The sequence below is a fragment of the Oncorhynchus nerka genome, linkage group LG3, assembly GCF_034236695.1.
Source record: "Oncorhynchus nerka isolate Pitt River linkage group LG3, Oner_Uvic_2.0, whole genome shotgun sequence".
NCBI classification, from domain to species: domain Eukaryota; kingdom Metazoa; phylum Chordata; class Actinopteri; order Salmoniformes; family Salmonidae; genus Oncorhynchus; species Oncorhynchus nerka.
In genome coordinates this window covers 8,292,920-8,320,495 of record NC_088398.1, presented here as the reverse complement: position 1 = coordinate 8,320,495, position 27,576 = coordinate 8,292,920, and the positions used below count along the sequence as shown (strand labels likewise).

The 27,576-nt window shown below is 45.0% G+C and overlaps 1 protein-coding gene across 2 annotated transcripts in view; it reads right to left on the bottom strand.

The window, feature by feature from the left end:
- The window catches only part of LOC115120674 (hormone-sensitive lipase-like), a 49,574-nt gene that overhangs the window by 13,039 nt on the left and 8,959 nt on the right, over positions 1-27,576 (bottom strand). For both annotated transcript variants that reach the window (XM_065007944.1, XM_065007947.1), the window contains exons 2-6: positions 6,296-6,537; positions 5,371-5,655; positions 5,158-5,248; positions 3,993-4,138; positions 3,157-3,342 (exon numbers count right to left, since the gene is read on the bottom strand). In XM_065007944.1, coding sequence (XP_064864016.1) covers positions 3,157-3,342; positions 3,993-4,138; positions 5,158-5,248; positions 5,371-5,655; positions 6,296-6,537 — 950 coding nt within the window. The remainder of the gene's footprint in view (positions 1-3,156; positions 3,343-3,992; positions 4,139-5,157; positions 5,249-5,370; positions 5,656-6,295; positions 6,538-27,576) is intronic.

Below are 27,576 nucleotides of genomic sequence, written 5' to 3'. Positions count from 1 at the left end.
ACTATCGCAATCAAAGCTAGAAAAAAATCTGTTTTCACTTCAATTGCTACAGATGTTGATTTGTCCGTTTGCTTTACAGCTCTCTGTTGAACAATCCCTTCAGTACTAGCTAGGATTAGCTGTGTGGTTTGTTCTCTGCTCCAGACTGTCCTTCCAGCTCCACCACAAACACACTATTCTCATTCCCATTCATTAACATTAGCAGGGAACAGCAGAGGCTTTCGCTTGTGTTTGCCACATAAGACAACAGCTCTTTGACTGAGCAGGATCAAAGAGTGAGTTAAAAGTGTTGGCTGATATCATGTCTGGTATAATGCCAGACTACAGATGCTCAGCTCTGCTGTTCAATACCTCCCCAAATAAATAAAGTGTGTGTGTGTGGATTTAAAGGGATTAAGAGCTGCGGATGAGCAGAGAAGACGAGACACTGTCATTTACTACAGCTGCTCTCAAACAAAGGAAACGCAAAGTAACAGAATCCCTTGAGGTTCAAGCATTTCACGCAGGAAGGGGCTTCTCAACAGCTGATGAAAGCAGCAGCTTAAAGCCAATTAACTTGGGAAATACACACTGTCAGACTGCTGCTGTCAAAGGTTTTACAGCAACAGCAGCACATTTTGATCTACCAGTCAAAGGTTCTGCTTGTCAGATTTGAAAGGTTAACAAAAGTGAACTTTGACCTACAATCAGCTGAGACTGGAATGTAACCAGTATGAGACCAAGGTTGTATTCACTAGGAACCAAAGAACAAAGCGGGACCGACAGTTGAAGTCAAATACATCAGCCAAATACATTTACTCAGTTTCACAATTCCTGACATTTAATCATAGTAAAAAAATTCCCCGTCTTAGGTCAGTTAGCATCACCACTATTTTAAATTTGTGAAATGTCAGAATAATAGTAGAGAATTATTTATTTCAGCATTTATTTCTTTCATCACATTCCCAGTGGGTCAGAAGTTAACATACACTCAATTAGTATTTGGTAGCATTATCTTTAAATTGTTTAACTTGGGTCAAACGTTTCAGGTAGTCTTCCACAAGCTTCCCATAATAAGTTGGGTGAATTTTGGCACATTCCTCCTGACAGAGCTGGTGTAACCGAGTCTAGTTTGTAGGCCTCCTTGCTCGCTCACACTTTTTCAGTTCTGCCCACACATTTTCTGTAGGATTGAGGTCAGGGCTTTGTGATGGCCACTCCAATACCTTGACTTTGTTGTCCTTAAGCCATTTTGCCACAACTTTGGAAGTATGCTTGGGGTCATTGTCCATTTGGAAGAACCATTTGCGACCAAGCTTTAACTTCCTGACTGATGTCTTGAGATGTTGCTTTAATATTTCCACATCATTTTCCGTCCTCATGATGCCATTTATTTTGTGAAGTGCACCAATCCCTCCTGCAGCAAAGCACCCCCACAACATGATGCTGCCACCCCCGTGCTTCACAGTTGGGATGGTGTTCTTCCGCTTGCAAGCCTCCCCCTTTGTCCTCTAAACATAACGATTGTCATTATGGCCAAACACTTCAATTTTTGTTTCATCAGACCAGAGGACATTTCTCCAAAAAATGATATTTGTCCCCATATCCCGTTGCAAACCGTAGTCTGGCTTCTTCCTTGCCAATATAGGATGTCAATATAGGACTCGTTTTGCTGTAAATGTAGCCGATGTGAAATGGCTAGTTAGTTAGCGGTGATGCGCGCTAGTGACGTTACTTGCTCTGAGACCTTGAAGTAGTGGTTCCCCTTGCTCTGCAAGAGCCGCGGCTTTCATAGAGTGATGGGTAACGATGCTTCGAGGGTGACTGTTGATGTGTGCAGAGCGTCCCTGGTTCGCGCCCAGGTCAGGGCGAGGGGACGGACGTAAAGTCTATACTGTTGCATAAATATAGATACTTTTGTGCCTGTTTCCTCCAGCAGCTTCACAAGGTCCTTCACAAGGTCCTGTTGTTCTGGGATTGATTTGCACTTTTTGCACCAAAGTACATTCATCTCCAGGAGACAGAACGTGTGTCCTTCCTAAGCTGTATGATGGCTGCGTGGTCCCATGGTGTTTATACCTGCGTACTATTGTTTGTACAGATGAACGTGGTACCTTCAGGCGTTTGTAAATTGCTCCTAAGGATGAACCAGACTTGTGGAGTTCTACAAAAAAAATTCTGAGGTCTTGGCTGATTTCTTTTGATTTTCCCATGATGGCAAGCAAGAGGCACAGAGTTTGGAGGTAGGCCTTGAAATACATCCACAGGTACACCTCCAATTGACACAAATTATGTCAATTAGCCTATCAGAAGCTTCTAAAGCCATGACAATGTAGAGGACAGAGGAGCCTCTTAAAGAAGAAGTTACAGGTCTGTGAGAGCCAGAAATCTTGCTTGTTTGTAGGTGACCAAATACTTATTTTCCACCATAGTTTGCAAATAAATTCATTAAAAATCCTACAATGTGATTTTCTGGATATTATTTTCTCATTTTGTCTGTCATAGTTGAAGTGTACCTATGATGAAAATTACAGGCCTCTCATCTTTTTAAGTGGGAGAACTTGCACAATTGGTGGTTGACTAAATACTTTTTTGCCCCACTGTAGTTATAGGTCATTTCACCAATTCGGCCACATTTGGGAAACTTGTGTGGGACACCTGGGGACTTCATGTTAAATGTCATGTACGGTAGCTCACCGATTCCTGAAGTTTGCACACTTACAGTGGCCCTCTTGTGTTATCCATCAAAATTATCTCCAGCATCCTATTCTAGTACATGTGAAAGATGATGCTACAACAATAAAAAACAGGAAACGTATGCTCTTTCTTTCTTTTTTCTTCTACCAGATCTACTGTGTTATATTCTCCTACATTAAATTAACATTTGAATGTTTCCATTCAAATGATACCAAGAATATGCATATACTTGCCTCTGGGGCTGAGCTACAGGCAGTTAGATTAGGGTATGTCTTCAGGCAGAAATTGAGAACAAGGGATGCAGCCATAAGAGGTTAAAGGCACAGTCAACTCAGTGTATGTAAACTTCTGACCCATTGGAATTGTGATACAGTGAATTATAAGTTAAATATTCGGTCTGTAAACAATTGAATCGGATTAAAAAAAAGAAAAGGTATTTGAGTCACTTCAAACTGCCAATATGAACAGGGCTTTAGTTACCTGTCCCTCCCTCAGCTCGAAGGAGATCAGCCTCATCTGTACGGGGCCAGGGCCGGTGTGGGCCGAAGGGGCCTCTATGGTGACAGTGAGGTGGGGATCAGCCACCAGCGGGAGGTCAAAGGGCACAGGGGGCACTGAGAGGGCACGGTTCACCTTCACCTGGGTGGACGTCATACTGGCTAGACTCTGAGGGGGAGAGTGGAAGGAAAGGAAGAAGATTACTTTGTTATCCGTCACAGATACATTGTAATGTTTCAGTCTTTTCCTTTAGGAGGAGGGACAAGAAAGAGAGGGAAGGCTGAGGGCAAATCAGATAAACATTCATAATATCATTTCATTATTTTGATCTTCCGGTCATTTGTAGGTCAATAAACTTGACCAAAGACAAAGCTGAGAGCATCTCCTCGTGACAGGAAAGAATCCAGTAAAATCTAAACAGTGACAGTATTACAAGCACTGCAACTACATAACTATGAGAGGAATGAAAGACAGAGTCAAGATAGCCAACAGGACAAACGCTGAGCAACACATACAAGGGAAGAGTAATCTACCACTGAGCTGTACATCCCAGGGGAAGAGTAATCTACCACTGAGCTGTACATCCCAGCGCAAGGGAAGAGTATTCTACCACTGAGCTGTACATCCCAGCGCAAGGGAAGAGTAATCTACCACTGAGCTGTACATCCCAGCGCAGGGGAAGAGTAATCTACCACTGAGCTGTACATCCCAGCGCAAGGGAAGAGTAATCTACCACTGAGCTGTACATCCCAGCGCAAGGGAAGAGTATTCTACCAGCGACCCGTTCCAGGGTCCGTCCAGAGTGGTCAGTGACTCACAGATAGAACCTCAGTCTCTGTGATGTTCCAGAAGGCCTTCCAGAAGTGGACGTCCAGGTTCTGAGTGATGCGTTCAAACTCCGCCCCCCTTAACTCCGGGTCGATGGCGTACTTCCCTGAGGTAAAGAAGGAGCTGGCTGCTACACCTGGAGACAGAGGGAAGGGGGAGAGAAGATAGTGGAGAGATGGTTGTAGGAGGCAGGCAAGAAGGAGAGGGCAATAGACAGTTGCAGGTAAAAAGAGAGGGGGACAAGGTAGTGGAAGTGGCAGAGGGAAAAATGTATAGGTATGGATAAAGATGAATGACAGAAAAGGGACAGGGAAAAGAGGGAGAGAGTGGAGGAGGAGAGGGAGTGAGTGGATGCTAACACATCAAATCACCAAATCAACTCACTGACAGAAACACAGGGATGGGGAGGCAGAGAGAGCGATGGCCATGAGTGGAGGCAGTAGATGCTACTGTTAAACATAACTCTTTCAATCCCTGTAGCTACAGGAGTGTCTGGATGAGACGGAGCAGTGGTCACCTGTTGTCCAGGAGAGCTGAATTGTATGGCTATTTGTTCCACCAGAGCACTAAAACAGAGGATTCCCCTAATCTAATTAAACACTATGCCTGTGGTCACCTATTAACCATGTCAAAGCCTGGCTCTATCTCCCAGACTGAGACTACGGCAGTGGTCAGGGGGACAGACACTCACCATATGGTGCAATACCTCCTTCCTCCACTGGGAAGCAGCAAAAAGCAAAAGACAGTGTTAGATCATATTGTGTGTGTGCCATCACATCCTTCATAAACAACAGGTGTAGACTAACAGTGAAATGCTTACTTGTGTATGTGTGCTGTACGGAGAAGGTGCTTTCTGTACTCATAAGTGTCCATATATCAATGACCTATGAAATGTTGGAATCCTTCTTGACTGTAATGTGATTTGGTGATTAAAATAAACTATTTCAAATGTGTGTGTGGGTTAATGTAAGTAAGTCTCCCTTTAAATGACCCTTTAATGATGTATTGTATCTAGCATTGATATTCACCCTCACAATCCATTCACGTCAACTGAGTTGCCATGTCAGTAGAATGGTTTAGGATGTAAATGAGAATGAATTAATGATTGAGTGGCTTTTGTTTCCATCAATAGGGAGGTTTGCTGGAGCCACTGACCAATGCCTGACTGGTGGCGCCTGTAGTTCTCTCCGAAAGCCACCAGGCCGATGGCTATGGTCTGCAGACAGGGACGGATGGCTGGAGTGAACTGGAAGAGGAGAGACATGAAACCAATCACTACAAAATACTTTTCCCTGAGGCTAACAGAAAGGGCCTCAAGATCATCCCAAAAGTATTCTTGCCCTCCCAGTCTCCTCTCCTCCCCCCCACCTGGAATCCGAGGCAGCGTCCGTAGAAGCAGCCCTTGTGCATGGAGGAGTACTCCCGGATGAAGCTCTGGCTGAGGCCGCTCTCCTCGTGGAAGAAGAGGTTCCCGTGGCTGTTGTCGTGCAGCAGTCGCTGGGCCAGGTAGAGCAGGGCTCTCAGCTGACATAGGGCCGAGCAGTAGGCCTCCATCTCCCCTGCGTTGTGGGCCGTCCGAAAGAAGATGCTGCGTCGGTTGGTGGAGATGTAGCGCCCCTTGTGGATGATGTGGAGAATGCAGCAGCGCACCACCTAAGAGCGGGGTGGGAGGAGGAAAAGTGCTGTGTGTGTGAGTGATAGAAATGACATTCAAAAAAGAGAATGTGTGAGAAATAATAACGACAGGTACAGAAAAAGAGTGAGAGACAGACCATGAAAAAGGTGGAGACAGAAATTCAGAGACATTTAATAAGAGGTAAGCAGCTGGCAGAGAGGTCATGACTTCTCATCCATACAAGAGGGAGCCTGAATAGGTTCTATTATGACACTCACTCAATTGGTAGAAAAAGAAAAAAAAACAGAATACAAAATAAACTTAAGGCATACGATGCTGGTGTTGAATTTTTCCCAATGTTGAGAGACCGTTAGGAACACACATACACACTCCCTCTTAACGCTCACACACTCACTCTTGGGGTGGCAGGTAGCCTAGTGGTTAGAGCGTTGGACTAGTAGCCGGAAGGTTGCTAGATCGAATCCCAGAGCTGACAAGGTAAAAATCTGTTGTTCTGCCCCATGAACAACGCATTTAACCCACTGTTCCTCGGCCGTTATTGAAAATAAGAATTTGTTCTTAACCGACTTGCCTAGTAAAATAAAAGGTAAACATTTTTTTTTTTTTTTTTTTTTAAACTAGGGAGTTGTCATACAGACACAAACCCTGCCATCCTACCTTGACTAGAGAGCGGTATCCATTGGCTGGTATGTGTGGGTCAAAGTCAAAGTGGTGGTAGATCGCAGCGAAGCCGGAGATGACAGGTTCCAGGCTGCGGGCGTGCTCCTGGATCAGGGTCATGGTGTCCACCAGTCGCTGTGCCGCGCCCCCCTGGGACCCCTTAGCACCCTCAGAGAAGAACGTAGCATTCTCCTCACACACACTGTACAGAGCAGTAAACACCGCCTTAGTGTCCATCACTGGGGGGGGAAGAGAGGGAAGCCTGAAACAGTCAGCATGCAACAACAAATTCCAAAAAAAGATCTATGGCCATACTTAATACTCACTTCAATCAAATGGCTAACCCACTATAGCAGCACACAACAGTTGATTTGGAGTAAGAGTCTATCCCATGACATACCAGACAACATACACATGGCCAAATTCAGAAAACAGACCTTGTTTGTATCATTACCTAGCGACGCAATACTGCTGCTACTAGGGTGGCACATTTTGGGGAATATTCAGAGGTGAAAACTTTCCGTAGGATTTTAAAAATGGGAATATATGCAAATTAATACCATTTAAAAATTAGATTTATTTTGCATTGGATATACACTGCTCAAAAAAATAAAGGGAACACTTAAACAACACAATGTAACTCCAAGTCAATCACACTTCTGTGAAATCAAACTGTCCACTTAAGAAGCAACACTGATTGACAATAAATTTCAATAAATTGCCTTTGTGCAAGGAGGAGCACTGCCAGAGCCCTGCAAAATGACCTCCAGCAGGCCACAAATGTGCATGTGTCTGCTCAAACGGTCAGAAACAGACTCCATGAGGGTGGTATGAGGGCCCGACGTCCATTTACATTTACATTTAAGTCATTTAGCAGACGCTCTTATCCAGAGCGACTTACAAATTGGTGCGTTCACCTTATGACATCCAGTGGAACAGCCACTTTACAATAGTGCATCTAAATCTTTTAAGGGGGGGGTGAGAAGGATTACTTTATCCTATCCTAGGTATTCCTTAAAGAGGTGGGGTTTCAGGTGTCTCCGGAAGGTGGTGATTGACTCCGCTGTCCTGGCGTCGTGAGGGAGTTTGTTCCACCATTGGGGGGCCAGAGCAGCGAACAGTTTTGACTGGGCTGAGCGGGAACTGTACTTCCTCAGTGGTAGGGAGGCGAGCAGGCCAGAGGTGGATGAACGCAGTGCCCTTGTTTGGGTGTAGGGCCTGATCAGAGCCTGGAGGTACTGAGGTGTCGTTCCCCTCACAGCTCCGTAGGCAAGCACCATGGTCTTGTAGCGGATGCGAGCTTCAACTGGAAGCCAGTGGAGGGAGCGGAGGAGCGGGGTGACGTGAGAGAACTTGGGAAGGTTGAACACCAGACGGGCTGCGGCGTTCTGGATGAGTTGTAGGGGTTTAATGGCACAGGCAGGGAGCCCAGCCAACAGCGAGTTGCAGTAATCCAGACGGGAGATGACAAGTGCCTGGATTAGGACCTGCGCCGCTTCCTGTGTGAGGCAGGGTCGTACTCTGCGGATGTTGTAGAGCATGAACCTACAGGAACGGGCCACCGCCTTGATGTTAGTTGAGAACGACAGGGTGTTGTCCAGGATCACGCCAAGGTTCTTAGCGCTCTGGGAGGAGGACACAATGGAGTTGTCAACCGTGATGGCGAGATCATGGAACGGGCAGTCCTTCCCCGGGAGGAAGAGCAGCTCCGTCTTGCCGAGGTTCAGCTTGAGGTGGTGATCCGTCATCCACACTGATATGTCTGCCAGACATGCAGAGATGCGATTCACCACCTGGTCATCAGAAGGGGGAACGGAGAAGATTAATTGTGTGTCGTCTGCATAGCAATGATAGGAGAGACCATGTGAGGTTATGACAGAGCCAAGTGACTTGGTGTATAGCGAGAATAGGAGAGGGCCTAGAACAGAGCCCTGGGGGACGCCAGTGGTGAGAGCGCGTGGTGAGGAGACAGATTCTCGCCACGCCACCTGGTAGGAGCGACCTGTCAGGTAGGACGCAATCCAAGCGTGGGCCGCGCCGGAGATGCCCAACTCGGAGAGGGTGGAGAGGAGGATCTGATGGTTCACAGTATCGAAGGCAGCCAATAGGTCTAGAAGGATGAGAGCAGAGGAGAGAGAGTTAGCTTTAGCAGTGCGGAGCGCCTCCGTGATACAGAGAAGAGCAGTCTCAGTTGAATGACTAGTCTTGAAACCTGACTGATTTGGATCAAGAAGGTCATTCTGAGAGAGATAGCGGGAGAGCTGGCCAAGGACGGCACGTTCAAGGGTTTTGGAGAGAAAAGAAAGAAGGGATACTGGTCTGTAGTTGTTGACATCGGAGGGATCGAGTGTAGGTTTTTTCAGAAGGGGTGCAACTCTCGCTCTCTTGAAGACGGAAGGGACGTAGCCAGCGGTCAGGGATGAGTTGATGAGCGAGGTGAGATAAGGGAGAAGGTCTCCGGAAATGGTCTGGAGAAGAGAGGAGGGGATAGGGTCAAGCGGGCAGGTTGTTGGGCGGCCGGCCGTCACAAGACGCGAGATTTCATCTGGAGAGAGAGGGGAGAAAGAGGTCAGAGCACAGGGTAGGGCAGTGTGAGCAGAACCAGCGGTGTCGTTTGACTTAGCAAACGAGGATCGGATGTCGTCGACCTTCTTTTCAAAATGGTTGACGAAGTCATCTGCAGAGAGGGAGGAGGGGGAGGAGGATTCAGGAGGGAGGAGAAGGTGGCAGAGAGCTTCCTAGGGTTAGAGGCAGATGCTTGGAATTTAGAGTGGTAGAAAGTGGCTTTAGAATTTAGGTGGGGGTTGTGCTTACAGCCCAACACCGTGCAGGACGTTTTGGCATTTGCCAGAGAATACCAAGATTGGCAAATTCGCCACTGGCGCCCTGTGCTCTTCACAGATGAAAGCAGGTTCACACTGAGCACATGTGACAGACGTGACAGAGTCTGGAGACGCCGTGGAGAACGTTCTGCTGCCTGCAACATCCTCCAGCATGACCGGTTTGGCGGTGGGTCAGTCATGGTGTGGGGTGGCATTTCTTTGGGGGGGCCGCACAGCCCTCCATGTGCTCGCCAGAGGTAGCCCGACTGCCATTTGGTACCGAGATGAGATCCTCAGACCCCTTGTGAGACCATATGCTGGTGCGGTTGGCCCTGGGTTCCTCCTAATTCAAGACAATGCTAGACCTCATGTGGCTGGAGTGTGTCAGCAGTTCCTGCAAGAGGAAGGCATTGATGCTATGGACTGGCCCGCCCGTTCCCCAGACCTGAATCCAACTGAGCACATCATGTCTCGCTCCATCCACCAACACCATGTTGCACACAGACTGTCCAGGAGTTGGCGGATGCTTTAGTCCAGGTCTGGGAGGAGATCCCTCAGGAGAACATCCGCCACCTCATCAGGAGCATGCCAAGGCGTTGTAGGGAGGTCATACAGGCACGTGGAGGCCACACACACTACTGAGCCTCAATTTTGACTTCTTTTAAGGACATTACATAAAAGTTGGATCAGCCTGTAGTGTGGTTTTCCACATTAATTTTGAGTGTGACTCCAAATCCAGACCTCCATGGGTTGATAAATTTGATTTCCATTGATCATTTTTGTGTGATTTTGTTGTCAGCACATTCAACTATGTAAAGAAAAAAGTATTTAATAAGAATATTTCATTCATTCAGATCTAGGATGTGTTATTTTAGTGTTCCCTTTATTTTTTTGAGCAGTGTATTTACCTTATCATAAGTAGACATAATTGCAAATTATTAAATCGTTCCAAGAACAACAAAAACATATTTAGTTACGAATTGAACTTGAATTAAATTATTTGACTCTTCACATGGGATGATTTCACTGAACAACAAAAGGGAATATTGAATGATCACCAATGATTCATTGCATCTCCCAAAAATCTGTAAAATTATAGTCTAGAAACTAAAGCTTTGGTTGTCTTCCTCTCAGGCTTCCATGTCTTCTCCCTGGACCTCCTCAATGTCCTTCTCTTGAACCTCAGACTGAGGCCTCATCTTCACTGTCACTTTCCAACCTTGAGGATGGCTCGTTGTCAGGCTCAAAAAGCCTCAAATTTGAGCCGAGGGCCACACATTTTTCGGCCATTGTATTGGTCGACCTGTTGTGTGCTTTGGTGTGTGTGTTCCCAAACAAGGACCAGTTGAGCTCTAAGGCGGCTGATGTTGGTGGGATTTGGAGGATGATGGAGGCAACAGGGGAAAGAGCCTCAGATGTACAAAGTCCCTTCCACCAGGTGGCTGATGAGAGATGTTGGCACGACTGCCATATTGCATCTCTACCCCAAAGCCTTTGGTTGGAAGTGTACTTCACCAGACTGCCAAGAACCTTGCCCTCATCCAGACTAGGTGGCGAGACACAATAGTGATGACTCCATAGGCCTTGTTGATCATAGGCTTTTGCCAGCATACTTGGGGTCCAACAAGTACGCTGCAGCGTCAGGCAGAAGTCTTCACGCTTTTTGATGCATTTCAGAACTGCAGTTTCCTCTGTTGGAGCAACAGTGAAGTGGGAAGGGCAGTACGGATTTCTTCTCTTACAGCTGCAAGCAGAGTCTGAACATCAGACAGGGAGACAATGCCAGCCACAATCCGTGCTACTGCTATGGGTTTCAGGCTGCTTACCACTCTCTCCCAAAATACATCCAGGAGGATCCTCTTGATGGGGGTGTCCATATTGGCATACTGATATGGCCATTTGTTGGAGAGACTCCCTCCCCTCCAGGAGACTGTCAAGCATGATGACACCACCCCACCCCTTGACCCTTCACACACCTAACCATTTCCTTGTCCCTCGTAGTGTATCCATTGTTTTCAGTGCAATAAAGGCCTTGAGGAGCAGATTCAATGCAGGAGCAGCACAGCCAATGGGTGTGATGTGAGGGTAGGACTCATCCACTTTAGTCCAAGCAGTCTTAATGTTTGCAGCATTGTCGGTCACCAGTGCAAATACCTTATGTGGTCCAAGGTCCTGGATGACTGCCTTCAGCTCATCTGCAATGTAGAGACCGGTGTGTCTGTCGTTCCTTGTATCTGTGCTCTTGTAGAATACTGGTTGAGGGGTGGAGATGTAGTTAATTATTCCTTGCCCACAAACATTCGACCACCCATCAGAGATTACAATGCAGTCTGCTTTCTCTGTGATTTGCTTGACCTTCACTTGAAGTTTGCATCCAGCAAATGAGTAGATAAAGCATGTCTGGTTGGAGGGGTGTATCCTGGGCGGAGAACATACATACATCTCTTCCAATCGAGCAAGACATACATCAGCATTGCTCTGACTACGTTTCTCCATTGAGTCTAAAAAAAACCTGATTCCAGGAGGACCATGAGCTGTTGCTATTGAGAAGGTCTCTGATTCATCATTTTCATCTCAAATAGAAGTAGAGGGAATTCTGTCAGAGGTAGCTTGTTGTGAGCGCTGAGGGAAATTTATGCACTTGTCCAGATGATTCTGCATCTTTTATCACATTTATCACATGGGATTTGGCACAGTATCTGCAAATGTACACAGGTTTTCCTTCTACATTAGCTGCAGTGAAATGTCTCCACACATCATTTTTCTGTTAAGACTAGCCTTAGTGTTCTTGGGTGACAGGCACTATGGTGGTCTGCTTAAAACATTCTGGTATTACAGACTCAGACAGGGAGAGGTTGAAAATGTCAGTGAAGACACTCGCCAGTTGGTCAGCGCATGCTCGCAGTACATGTCCTGGTAATCCATCTGGCCCTGCGGCCTTGTGAATCTTGACCTGTTTAAAAGGTCGAAAGCGTAATCACAGTCTTCCGGAACAGCTGGTGCTCTCATGCATTTTTCATTGCTATTTGCCTCAAAGTGAGCATAGACATAGTTTAGCTCGTCTGGTATGCTTGTGTCACTGGGCAGCTCTCGGCTGTGCTTCCCTTTGTAGTCGGTAATGGTTTGAAAGCCCTGCCACATCCGATGTAGTACGATTCAATCTTTTTCCTGTATTGACGCTTTGACTGTTTGATGGTTCGGAGGGCATATTGGAATTTCATAAACTTCCAGGTTAGAGTCCCACTCTTTGAAAGTGGCAGTTCTAGCCTTTAACTCCTTTAACTTTAACTGTGAATATTGCCTGTAATCCATGGCTTCTGATGTACGTACGGTCACCGTGAGGACGAGGTGATCTTCGCACTTCTTGATGAAGCTTATTTACATAAATACATAGCCCGCCACCCCTTGTCTTACCAGATGCTGTTCTATCCTGCCGGTACAGGATGTTATAAGCTAACTTTGATGAATTTAAGCAAAATTCCCGCACTTAACTTCCCATGGAAGACTTCTGGAAATTTACCGGAAAGTATGACCCTTTGCTGCCCTAGCTGTAACAGATCCACCATCTCATCTGCCACTGTAAAAAGCATAGAGACACTTCCACATTTGCAATATTGAAATTCGATCTTCACTGGGTACTGTAATAACGAACGTATCGGGAGTCGGGACAGAAAGCTTTTCTCTGCCGGTTGAAATCATGAATCAGCATAATTTTTCTGGATATACAGTTTAAGTCAGAAGTTTACATACACTTAGGTTGGAGTCATTAAAACAAATTTTTCAACCACTCCACAAATGTCTGGTTAACAAACTATAGTTTTGGCAAGTCGGTTAGGACATCTACTTTGTGCATGACACAAGTCATTTTTCCAACAACTTATAATTCACTGTATCACAATTCCAATGGGTCAGAAGTTTACATATACCAAGTTGACTGTGCCTTTAAACAGCTTGGAAAATTCCAGAAAATGATGTCATGGCTTTAGAAGCTTCTGATAGGCTAATTGACATCATTTGTGTCAATTGGAGTTGTACCTGTGGATGTATTTCAAGGCCTACCTCCAAACTCTGTGCCTCTTGCTTGACATCATGAGAAAATCTAAAGAAATCAGCCAAGACCCCAGAAAACAAATTGTAGACCTCCACAAGTCTGGTTCATCTTGGGAGCAATTTGCAAATGCCTGAAGGTACCACGTTCATCTGTACAAACAATAGTACGCAAGTATAAACACCATGGGACCACGCAGCAGTCATACCACTCAGGAAGGAGATGCTTTCTGTCTCCTAGAGATGAACGTACTTTGGTGAAAAAAGTGCAAATCAATCCCAGAACAACAGCAAAGGACCTTGTGTAGCTGCTGGAGGAAACAGGCACAAAAGTATCTATATTTACAGTAAAACGAGTCCTATATTGACATAACCTGAAAGGCCACTCAGCAAGGAAGAAGCCACTGCTCCGAAACCGCCATAAGAAAGCCAGACTACGGTTTGCAACGGGATATGGGGACAAAGATCATATTTTTTTGAGAAATGTCCTCTGGTCTGATGAAACTGTTTGGTCATAATGACCATTGTTATGTTTAGAGCAAAAAGGGGGAGGCTTGCAAGCTGAAGAACACCATCCCAACCATGAAGCACAGGGGTGGCAGCATCATGTTGTGGGGGTGCTTTGCTGCAGGAGGGACTGGTGCACTTCACGAAATCGATGGCATCATGAGGACTGAAAATTATGTGGATATATTGAAGCAACATCTCAAGACATCAGTCAGGAAGTTAAAGCTTGGTCGCAAATGGGTCTTCCAAATGGACAATGACCCCAAGCATACTTCCAAAGTTGTGGCAAAATGGCTTAAGGACAACAAAGTCAAGGTATTGGAGTGCCATCACAAAGCCCTGACCTTAATCCTATAGAACATTTGTGGGTAGAACTGAAAAAGAGTGTGCGAGCAAGGAGGCCTACACACCTGACTCAGTTACACCAGCTCTGTCAGGAGGAATGGGCCAAAATTCACCCAACTTATTGTGTGAAGCTTGTGGAAGGCTACCTGAAATGTTTGACCCAAATTAAACAATTTAAAGGCAATGTTACCAAATACTAATTGAGTGTCTGTAAACTTCTGACCCACTGGGAATGTGATGAAATAAAAGTTGAAAGAAACCACTACTTTTATTCTGACATTTCATATTCTTAAAATAAAGTGGTGATCCTAATTGACCAAAGACAGGGAATTTTTACTGGGATTAAATGTCAAGAATTGTGAAAAACTGAGTTTAAATGTATTTGGCTAAGGTGTATGTAAACTTCTGACTGTATACAAAGAAATGTCAATAGAAAAACAGGTCAAATTAAACAAAAATGCAGCTAGTTTGCCGTCTGTCTAACTTCAGTCTGAAGTGTGTAGGTGGCTAGCTAGCAAGGGGGAAGAGCCTCCATAGCAACCATTTTTGGGTAGTCGTGCTTTACATGGCAGTCAGAAAGAGACCATGTCACAGCCATGATAAATGTCCTAACACATGGCCTCATGTATTATTGCTTAACTATAAAAGCTGATTGACTGAAATGTTGTGCAAGCTGGGAAAACTAAATCAAAGCTTCATTCCTCTAAGACAGTCACGTAACTGGAGCAGAGATCAAGTGTTGGAACACATCGTGTTGCTGTCTTTTCCCGCTCTGTCCTTCCTCTCTTATGGTCCCAAAGGGAGGAACACGACTGAAACCATTTCTGAGAGGAGTTCATCAAACAAACAGAGTAACCATGCATTAATAGTGAACTGAACTGCCATCCAAGCAATAAACACCTCACGCCCTGGTACTCCACAAGGAGTCCACTCAGCCTGTACTCTGCCTGCCTGCCAGCCAGGCTCCCTGCTGTATTGAGTTCTAGTGAGCCACCTGAGAGCACAGTTTCCACACCAGAAGCACAGGGAAGAGCACCCCGGGTGACACAGGTACTTACTGTATAGAATGACCGAGATGGAGAGAGACAGGGAGAGAGAGCATGCAGATGGTCAGAGTGAGAGCATGACCACACAAGGGAAATAAAGAGCATGCAATGGAAGGTGATTCATGTTCTCTCAGACAGTCAAGGCCACTGATTCTAAGATCCAACAATGCTTGAATTATGAATGTATATGAAGATAAGAGACAAGGAAAGGAATAAGGAAGGCATTACAGATACAATGCCTCTCAGAGAAATGATGGTGGGCCAGCTACAGACATTTATGGTACTGTACAAGTCAGTCAGAGGGGCAATCACTGTTGTGAGAAATAGCAGCCTCCTGACATCCAGGCAGCAAACTTGTCTCACACCAGTGAATCTCCCCATCACTACGTCCTTCTCCAATTGCTTCTCTCCTCAGAAAGCAATGGAATGACACACTAGGCGTGTGAAACTACCACATGCTGGAGGGAGATAGCACAAAACTTCACAGTATTGAAGAAAAATGGATTATCAGGCGTATTCATTGCCAATGACTTATCCTCCTCCAAAGCATGAAGAAAATCCTGTGTAATTACATGCTATTCTTCAGTTGACTGCTATATTGAGAACACCCTATCCACCTTATGCTTTGCCCTACATTACCCAACCACCCTGTCCAATTCCCCAAATTCTCAGCCTCCTTCGTCACCAAGCATCCCAGAACGCAACACTCCCTTTGGGACCAAACTCCTTCTCTTCCCCTAGCTCTTTGTATGCTCTCATTTTCTCCCTCCCTCTCTCGCTCCCTTCTCTCTGTGTCACAAACCAAGCATCTATAGTTAACCAGAAACAGAGGGAGGGTGTGTGTGCACATTGCCACCAACTCTGTCCAGCAGAAATGTGTTCAAAAGAGTTTGTCTGCAATGCTGGGCCCAGGGGCCACCAGTACCAGTGACTGGACATGACACACAAGTATAGCAACACTGAACCAGACACTGGCTTAGCAAGAGCTTAGTACAACTAGATACTTACACATTACATGACAAATTCATTAGGTTTTGTGATTAAGTAAATCAGAAACCTAAACGGAACCTAAAAGCAGCATGAAATTCTATTAAAACTTGTTATCTAAATTAGAAAGCAAACTGCATTTGAAAGAGTTAAGCCTCGTTTTATTTGAGAAGTTCTATGCATGTAATTTCCTATTAGTTAAAGTTACTGGGAATATAGTCTACTGGGCATGACCATGACTTGCACACTGCCACACTGAAAGGAAGAATACAGAGGGTGAGATGTAAGAGGCTTTAACAAATAGGGGGGGCGCAGAATTGGCCCAGCGTGTTCCAGGTTAGGTGAGGGTTTGGCCGGGGTAGGCAGTCATTGTAAAATACGAATTTGTTCTTAACTGACTTGCCTAGTTAAAGGTTAAATTATATAAAAACAAACAAGAAAGAATGGCACAGAGAGAGGGAGAAAGTGATATGGGCATTCACAAGGAGGAATGGCACAGAGAGAGGGAGAAAGTGATGTGGACATTCACAAGGAGGAATGGCACAGAGAGAGGGAGAAAGTGATGTGGACATTCACAAGGAGGAATGGCACAGAGAGAGGGAGAAAGTGATATGGGCATTCACAAGGAGGAATGGCACAGAGAGGGAGAAAGTGATATGGGCATTCACAAGGAGGAATGGCACAGAGAGGGAGAAAGTGATATGGGCATTCACAAGGAGGAATGGCACAGGGAGAGGGAGAAAGTGATATGGGCATTCACAAGGAGGAATGGCACAGGGAGAGGGAGAAAGTGATATGGGCATTCACAAGGAGGAATGGCACAGAGAGAGGGAGAAAGTGATATGGGCATTCACAAGGAGGAATGGCACAGAGAGAGGGAGAAAGTGATGTGGGCATTCACAAGGAGGAATGGCACAGAGAGAGGGAGAAAGTGATATGGGCATTCACAAGGAGGAATGGCACAGAGAGAGGGAGAAAGTGATATGGGCATTCACAAGGAGGAATGGCACAGAGAGAGGGAGAAAGTGATGTGGACATTCACAAGGAGGAATGGCACAGAGAGAGGGAGAAAGTGATATGGGCATTCACAAGGAGGAATGGCACAGGGAGAGGGAGGGAGAAAGTGATATGGGCATTCACAAGGAGGAATGGCACAGAGAGAGGGAGAAAGTGATATGGGCATTCACAAGGAGGAATGGCACAGAGAGAGGGGGAGAAAGTGATATGGGCATTCACAAGGAGGAATGGCACAGAGAGAGGGAGGGAGAAAGTGATATGGGCATTCACAAGGAGGAATGGCACAGAGAGAGGGAGAAAGTGATATGGGCATTCACAAGGAGGAATGGCACAGGGAGAGGGAGGGAGAAAGTGATATGGGCATTCACAAGGAGGAATGGCACAGAGAGAAGGAGAAAGTGATATGGGCATTCACAAGGAGGAATGGCACAGAGAGAGGGAGAAAGTGATATGGGCATTCACAAGGAGGAATGGCACAGAGAGGGAGAAAGTGAATGGGCATTCACAAGGAGGAATGGCACAGAGAGAGGGAGAAAGTGATATGGGCATTCACAAGGAGGAATGGCACAGAGAGAGGGAGAAAGTGATATGGGCATTCACAAGGAGGAATGGCACAGAGAGAGGGAGAAAGTGATATGGGCATTCACAAGGAGGAATGGCACAGAGAGAGGGAGAAAGTGATATGGGCATTCACAAGGAGGAATGGCACAGAGAGATGGGGAGAAAGTGATATGGGCATTCACAAGGAGGAATGGCACAGAGAGAGGGAGAAAGTGATATGGGCATTCACAAGGAGGAATGGCACAGAGAGAGGGAGAAAGTGATATGGGCATTCACAAGGAGGAATGGCACAGAGAGAGGGAGAAAGTGATATGGGCATTCACAAGGAGGAATGGCACAGAGAGAGGGAGAAAGTGATATGGGCATTCACAAGGAGGAATGGCACAGAGAGAGGGAGAAAGTGATATGGGCATTCACAAGGAGGAATGGCACAGGAGAGGGAGGGAGAAAGTGATATGGGCATTCACAAGGAGGAATGGCACAGGGAGAGGGAGAAAGTGATATGGGCATTCACAAGGAGGAATGGCACAGAGAGAGGGAGAAAGTGATATGGGCATTCACAAGGAGGAATGGCACAGGGAGAGGGAGAAAGTGATATGGGCATTCACAAGGAGGAATGGCACAGAGAGAGGGAGAAAGTGATATGGGCATTCACAAGGAGGAATGGCACAGAGAGAGGGAGAAAGTGATATGGGCATTCACAAGGAGGAATGGCACAGAAGGAGAGAGAGGGAGAAAGTGATATGGGCATTCACAAGGAGGAATGGCACAGAGAGAGGGAGAAAGTGATGGGCATTGGGCATTCACAAGGAGGAATGGCACAGAGAGAGGAGAAAGTGATATGGGCATTCACAAGGAGGAATGGCACAGGGAGAGGGAGAAAGTGATATGGGCATTCACAAGGAGGAATGGCACAGAGAGAGGGAGAAAGTGATATGGGCATTCACAAGGAGGAATGGCACAGAGAGAGGGAGAAAGTGATATGGGCATTCACAAGGAGGAATGGCACAGGGAGAGGGAGGGAGAAAGTGATATGGGCATTCACAAGGAGGAATGGCACAGAGAGAGGGAGAAAGTGATATGGGCATTCACATGGAGGAATGGCACAGAGAGAGGGAGAAAGTGATATGGGCATTCACATGGAGGAATGGCACAGAGAGAGGGAGAAAGTGATATGGGCATTCACAAGGAGGAATGGCACAGAGAGAGGGAGAAAGTGATATGGGCATTCACAAGGAGGAATGGCACAGGGAGAAAGTGATATGGGCATTCACAAGGAGGAATGGCACAGGGAGAAAGTGATATGGGCATTCACAAGGAGGAATGGCACAGAGAGAAGGAGAAAGTGATATGGGCATTCACAAGGAGGAATGGCACAGGGAGAAAGTGATATGGGCATTCACAAGGAGGAATGGCACAGAGAGAAGGAGAAAGTGATATGGGCATTCACAAGGAGGAATGGCACAGAGAGAGGGAGAAAGTGATATGGGCATTCACAAGGAGGAATGGCACAGGGAGAGGGAGGGAGAAAGTGATATGGGCATTCACAAGGAGGAATGGCACAGAGAGAGGGAGAAAGTGATATGGGCATTCACAAGGAGGAATGGCACAGAGAGAGGGAGAAAGTGATATGGGCATTCACAAGGAGGAATGGCACATGGAGAGGGAGGGAGAAAGTGATATGGGCATTCACAAGGAGGAATGGCACAGAGAGAGGGAGAAAGTGATATGAGCATTCACAAGGAGGAATGGCACAGAGAGAGGGAGAAAGTGATATGGGCATTCACAAGGAGGAATGGCACAGAGAGAGGGAGAAAGTGATATGGGCATTCACAAGGAGGAATGGCACAGGGAGAGGGAGAAAGTGATATGGGCATTCACAAGGAGGAATGGCACAGAGAGAGGGAGAAAGTGATATGGGCATTCACAAGGAGGAGAAGAATAGTGATTGAGTGAATGTGTCAAAAAGACGAGCGGAAGACCATTTCCTTCGGATCAACCTTCTTGGAGACAACACACACACACTTACTTATGAACATACTAAAAACGCAGGATGACCAAACATGTACTCACGGACCACACACACATTTTCCTTCACCACTGGTGGTGTGCAGCTCAGTGTTTCCGCTGCAGTCATTTAGTGGTGGCACGCCACAGCAAAATCATTGCCACAAAGCCTCATTTTTAAAATACATTTTAATAAAAGTATGCCGAAGCGCACTGAAGATATGCTAGAACAGTCCTCATTTACTATTCCTCTGCTAACTAAATGAGTAATGAATAGAAAAACCACAACCCCATAGTATAACAGAAATGATCTATTTACCTAGTCTGCTTGTTGTTGTGCATTCTATGCAAGAAACACTATAAATACAAAAGTGGACACCCTTTCAAATGAGTAGATTCAGCAATTTGAGCCACACCTGTTGCTGACAGGTGTACAAAGATCAAGCACACAGGCATGCAATCTCCATAGACAAACACTGGCAGTAGAATGGCCTTACTGAAGAGCTCAGTGACTTTCAAAGTGGCACCATCATAGGATGCCACTATCCAACAAGTCAGTTGATACAATTTCTGCCCTGCTAGAGCTGCCCCGGTCAACAGTAAGTGAAAAAATAGTGACATGAAGTGTCTTCTGTGAGAAGTACAGGCATGGGATGTATCACATTACAGAGTACACCGAACATTAGGAAAGCCTTCCTAATGCTGAGTTGGCTGGATGTTCTTTGGGTGGTGGACCATTCTTGATACACACGAAACTGTTGAGCGTGAAAAACCCAGCAGTGTTGATGATCTTGACATAAACGCCTGGCACCTACTTACTACCATACCTCGTTCAAAGGCACTTAAATCTTTTGTCTTGCCCATTAACCTTCTGAATGTCAAACATACACAATCCATGCATCAATTGTCTCAAGGCTTAAAAATCCTTCTTTAACCTGTCTCCTCCCCTTCATCTACACTGACTGGAGTGGATTTAACAAGTGACCATCGCTTTCACCTGGATTCAGCTGGTTAGTCCATCTTGGAAAGAGCAGGTGTTCTTAATATTTTGTATACGCAGAGTATATTCCGTGTTTATGCTAGTTTTTTGGTACAAAATTCATCAATAAACGCTAAATAGTAAAGATATTACATTTGGGATCTAGTTAATGATTTGCCCATGGTAAATGCAGATCGGCTGAAGCATGGGTTTACCTATTTATTTATAGCCAGTATTCTGCGTCAATTGGGATACAGGTGATCATTATTTTTGCTAACAGCATACCTGATAATATTGTCCAACCTATATGCAAGGACCAATATGTCATTTTATTTGAATTCATTTTGGTATAGAACGTCCTTTTAAAAAGTCAGCAGAACAGCTTCTCAGAGATGTACTACCTAAACTTGTGCAATTTGATCACTGATCTTTCATTGTCAGTTTTTACCAATTTGCAACAGAGAGAGCGAGTGCGAGAAAGAGAGAGAGAGCGAGCGCGAGAGAGAGCGAGCGCGAGAGAGAGCGAGCGCGCCAGACGGAGAGCGAGCGAGCGAGCCAGACGGAGAGCGAGCGAGCGCGCCAGACGGAGAGCGAGCGAGCGAGCCAGACGGAGAGCGAGCGAGCGAGCCAGACGGAGAGCGAGCGAGCCAGACAGAGAGCGAGCGAGCGAGCCAGACAGAGAGCGAGCGAGCCAGACAGAGAGCGAGCGAGCGAGCGAGCCAGACAGAGAGCGAGCGAGCGAGCGAGCCAGACAGAGAGCGAGCGAGCGAGCCAGACAGAGAGCGAGCGAGCGAGCCAGACAGAGAGAGCGAGCCAGAGAGCCAGACAGAGAGCAGAGAGCGAGCGAGAGCCAGACAGAGAGCGAGCGAGCGAGCCAGACAGAGAGAGCGAGCGAGCCAGACAGACAGAGAGACAGCGAGCCAGACAGACAGAGAGCGAGCGAGCCAGACAGACAGACAGACAGACAGAGAGCGAGCCAGACAGAGAGCGAGCCAGACAGACAGAGAGCGAGCCAGACAGACAGAGAGCGAGACAGACAGACAGAGAGCGAGACAGACAGACAGAGAGCGAGACAGACAGAGAGCGAGACAGACAGAGAGCGAGACAGACAGAGAGCGAGACAGACAGAGAGCGAGACAGACAGAGAGCGAGACAGACAGAGAGCGAGACAGACAGAGAGCGAGACAGACAGAGAGCGAGACAGACAGAGAGCGAGACAGAGTTTAGCTGTGAACATTGGAATTTACTCACTGATCTCTTTCATTGTCAGTTTTTACCAATTTGCAACAGTCTGAGAGCGAGCCAGACCGACTAAGCCAGACCGACCGACCGAGCGAGCGAGCCAGAGTTTAGCTGTTAACATTGGAAGAGCAATCTGATCAAAAAATATTTATTTTTTTACTTTTATTTAACTAGGCAAGTCAGTTGAGAACAAACTCTTATTTACAATCACAGCCTAGGAACAGTGGGTTAACTGCCTTGTTCAGGGGCAGAATGATAGGTTTTTACCTTGTTATCGATCTAGCAACCTTTCAGCTACTGGCCCAACGCTCTAACCACTAGGCTACCTGCCGCACCGAGCTAATATCACGACTGCAACATAATGCAGTATTGGGAGGCGCTTAATAAAATAAAGACCATAAATTCCCAGAACAAAAGTAAAGTCCAGAGTGTGGCAGCAGCACTCTAGCCTAAGCCCTGCTGCCGGGCCAGTGTTGGAAAATAGTCTAAAATAACCTGACATTGCTTAATTAGTAGGAGCATAACTGCCCGCAGAACAAGATTATAACTGCTGATACTGAATAAGCAGCAGATGTTGCAATTTGAACCAGAATAAATCAGCATTATAGGCCCTCAAACTCTATTTTTTTTTTTTTTTTAAATGTATAGATATGGGTCATACCGAATGCATTGGCCAAATCTTTTTTTTAAATGACAATGAAGACCATTGTACATCAATAAAATGCAAAGTCATACACCTAAATTAATCCAGGATTAGACTAATACTCTAATCTCTCTCCTTCAGCATATTATCTGTGCCAGTTAAGGAGGCAGCAAGACAGAATGTAAGATTCTGCTTTGCGTCGGTGAATCTAAAGAATACCCTGACAACACTGCTCACGTCACGTGCGCGAGCGTTGCAAAATACATTTAGGAATCTATGTTATTCAATTATTGCACCAACGAGCGTCCGCGTTGCCAAGGGCTAAAATAGAAGTCATTCCTATTTCTGACACAGATCGCACTGCAAGTCCTGCCTCTCCCATCTCCTTATTGGTTTATAGAAGCAGGTACCCACATGCCATCTCCTCATTGGTTATACCCACATGGGTGATTGAAAGATGAACTGTTTCGCCGGTTGTCGTGGTAATACTATGGAAGTGTAGATGCTAATCACCATATATATTCAAAGATGATAACGCCTGGAAGGAGGAGAGATGACTAGAAACGATTCGGTTGACCGTTTTGTGTGCGGATTAATTGTCGGAGTAGAGGACCTTGTGCATTTCAGGTAAAATAACAACTCAATGTTTATATCCCAGGACAAATTAGCTAGCAACAGCAAGCTAGCTAAATAGGACAAATTAGCTGGCAACAGCAAGCTAACTAGCTAAATTGCCGTACATGTTTAATGCTTTTCAACCTGTCCCCAAATTAATGTCATTGGTACAGAGTTATTTTGATATTTTAACCTGCTTGTCGTGATCGCGTTTGGTGTAGGGGGACAATATAAATTTATGCACGATGGCGCACGCACGCAGCCAGTTTGGGTTCCGTGTAAAGAATATCTGCCATGCATAGCAAAGCAAACTACCAATAATTCACTTGACTAAGGGCCCAGAAGAGATCTGCATTAATGTATGATGCTAAAGTGAACGATGTACGTGTGCATAACTCAAGGCAGCAGATTATTTCTATTGGTAAACAAAATATTGAACCATGTCTTTTGCATAGAAGTGTGGGCTGTAGCATTTTACTTTTAAATTGTTTCAAATATAGAATCAAGTGCTTGCACTCGCTATAGGCATCATGCATGTTTACTTTTAAAAAGTGTTTTTATCATTCTGCCCACACCTCTACAGAAATGTGATCAAATTGACCATTGCTTTTTTCTCTCTTTACTGTTGTGGCCTAACTCGATTAGTTCCAAATTGTACAGCAAACATGTCGTAACCCTTGAATGATGCAGTGCCCACCCTTGGGCCAATTGAGATAACGTGACTAACACATTTCAGTTAATTACTATAGTTCCCGCCTTGGGCCAATCAGCGTAATTTTGTAAATGGCGGATCTCTATGGCAAGACGCATAATTCATCCAAGTTGTCAAAATCATCCCAGTGCTGTCTAAGATACTGTGTGTGACCAACGAACAGAGACAGATCCACAGTCCCCTCCCCGATTCCATCGTTGGGGATACAGGGTGATATTGTCACCATAAAAAAAGTGAATGGAGGGCATTTTGTTGACAGCGTTATAATGTTCACACCAATTATATAAATCAACATTTTTTAGACATACTTTCAGAAATGGCGCAAGCAGATATTTAGTGTGAAATGTAAAGTTATAAATGAGGCCCCTGGTGTAAAAGTTGACTTATGCCATCTTTACTGTAGCCAGAATGGTTGCAATGTAATGTGACTGTTAGGATCACAGTCAGGTTCTTTCCAAGATTTTAGATGGGTGTTAAGGGCTGAACAACTGTTTGCTTAGAGTGCTTCCATTTCTATTGACTTGTCTTTAGGGCCTAGTCCTAACTAGGATCAGATTAAATAGGCTATGCTCCCTTCGCACATCAATAATGTAGCTTATACCAATATTGTAAAATCTTTTACATAAGCTACCGTTCTATTTATTGTGTTGGCAGAAAGTTTAGATTTTTGCTGTAATTTATTCTGTATTTGGAAAAGGACTGTGGCAGTTTCTGTAAGAGGAAACTATGAAAAATGTGACCTGTTTCAGGAAGCTAGGTGTATGTCACATCACTACTTCACAGAAGAAGCATTTCAATGTCATTATTATTTATTTTAATCAAAATGCAGTTTTTGGCAGAAATGCTGGAACATATGAATTACATGTGCTTTAACCAAACTTGTATGCCATCTGTAAATACAAATAAAATTGTTGGTTTAGTCATGGAAAAAGTCAAAAACCTTCCCGCTGGCCATGATTGGCTAAAATAATGGATGGGCTGGACATGCTGAGAGGAGTTTGGATTGGTCTGCCATGTAGTATAATTCTGTCGATAACATGAACTGTTCAGTATGTGTAGATAATACTTGCTGCCGTGGCTTGTTTGAAAGACAATGTTAGTCATAGAGAACTGCAAAAGTGTTGCTACTGCTCTCAACACAATTGCTGCAAAAATCAGTGGGAAAAAAGTTGAACTACCCTCGGCACATGGTCAGTCTGAACCGGAGTGACTTGACACAACAAGCTGTAGTTAAACAAAACGGAAACGACACAGGACGTCTAGGTTAAACTGGGGTTCCAGTCTGCCGTGAAGCGTTCATCAATGTATACTGAACCAAAATAAATGCAACAATTTCAAAGGTCTTACTGCGTTAGTTCATAAGGAAATCAGTCAACTAAAATAAATACAGTAGGTCCTAATTTATGCATTTTACATGACTGGGAATAGGGATAAGCATCTATTGGTCACAGACACCTTAAAAAAAGGTAGGGGTGTAGTTCAGAAAAGCACAATATTTGGTGTGACCACCATTTGCCTTATGCAGAGCAACATCTCCTTCGCATAGAGCTGATCAGGATGTTCCTTGTGGCCTGTAGAACATTGACCCACTCCTCTTCAATGGTTGTGCGAAGTTTCTGGATATTGGCGTAACTGGAACACACATTGATCCAGAGCATCCCACACATACTCGATGGGTGACATATCTGGTGAAACACGAGGTGAAGGTAACGGATGCATGGCACAACAATGGGCCTCAAGAGCTCGCCACGGTATATCAATGCCTTCAAATTGCCATCGATAAAATGTCATTGTGTTCATTGTCCGTAGCTTATGCCTGCTCCTACCATAACCCCACCGCCACCATGGGGCACTCACATTTACATCAGCAAACCGCTCGCCCACACAATGCCTTGCACGTGGTCTGTGGTTGTGAGGCCAGTTGGACGTACTGCCAAATTCTCCAAAACGATGTTGGAGGCGGCCTATGGTACAGAAATTAACATACAATTATTTGGCAACAGCTCTGGTGGACATTCCTGTAGTCAGCATGCCAATTGCATACTCCCTCAAAACTTTAGATATCTGTGGAATTGTGTTGTGACAAAACTGAACATTTTAGAGTGGCCTTTTATTGTTCCCAGCACAAGGTGTGCCTGTGTAACGATCATGCGGTTTAATAAGGTTCTTGATATGCCACACCTGTCAAGTGGATGGATTATCTTGGCAAAGGAGAAATGCTCATTAAAAAGGGATGCCAACAAATGTGCACAACATTTAAAGAAATAAGCCTTTTGTGCGTATGGAACATTTCTGGTATCTTTTATTTCAGCTCATGAAACCTGGGACCAACACTTTACATGTGTTTATATTTTTGTTTAGTGTATAAGAGTCTAGCTACATTCTGGTATTATACATTTCTAATTGTCAGAAAGTCATTTTCATTTCAACTAAAAACTTACTGTTAGCTAGCTAGCAACGTTAGGTTGCTGGATCGCTAGCTCATGTTATGTGTGGTAACTAGTAATATTATTCTTATATCATAAAGCAATTTGCATTGCTAGTTATAGCTTAATGTTAGCCAGCCAGCTAACATTGAACATAGTCTGTTAGCTTTATCTACCTGCAGATTTAAACTACAGCATTTCATGAGATTATGTTTCATTGCTTAACTACATACCTACATGTCTTTTTTTATTTTTAAGTCTCCACTTTGCCAGATGACCCATCAAGTTAGCCAGGTGTGTCTGGGGTTGATTACAGCCATCTATTGTATTTCATGTGTACATGTCTAGATAAGTGACCCATACACAACAATTAGCCAGGTGTGTCTGGGGTTGATTACAGCCATCTATTGTATTTCATGTGTACATGTCTAGATAAGTGACCCATCCACAACAATTAGCCAGGTGTGTCTGGGGTTGATTACAGCCATCTATTGTATTTCATGTGTACATGTCTAGATAAGTGACCCATCCACAACAATTAGCCAGGTGTGTCTGGGGTTGATTACAGCCATCTATTGTATTTCATGTGTACATGTCTAGATAAGTGACCCATACACAACAATTAGCCAGGTGTGTCTGGGGTTGATTACAGCCATCTATTGTATTTTATGTGTACATGTCTATTGATACATGTGACCCATACACAACAATTAGCCAGGTGTGTCTGGGGTTGATTACAGCCATCTATTGTATTTCATGTGTACATGTCTAGATAAGTGACCCATACACAACAATTAGCCAGGTGTGTCTGGGGTTGATTACAGCCATCTATTGTATTTCATGTGTACATGTCTAGATAAGTGACCCATACACAACAATTAGCCAGGTGTGTCTGGGGTTGATTACAGCCATCTATTGTATTTCATGTGTACATGTCTAGATAAGTGACCCATCCACAACAATTAGCCAGGTGTGGCTGGGGGGGGGGGTTATAGCACTTCTTTCACATGACCCAACAATTTAGACAAGTGTGTATCGGTAAGCATCTAACAATATTTCAGAAATATTTGTATTACTACTATGCAAGTAACCATTCCAGTGCACGTAATTACTTTTTCCATTGTCCTCAACTGCAGTGTATGTTATACCATTTTATAGCTCTGAGTCTCTTTCATCCAATGTAAAAAACACCATTTCAAATTTTGCAACATAAGACTGAATTGAGGTGGTCGGTCAAATTGTTGTGGACATGTCAGCATAACATTTAAATTCAACAATGTTTTGCATTGACTTACCCCGCAACCTAATACGCTGACTGCCCA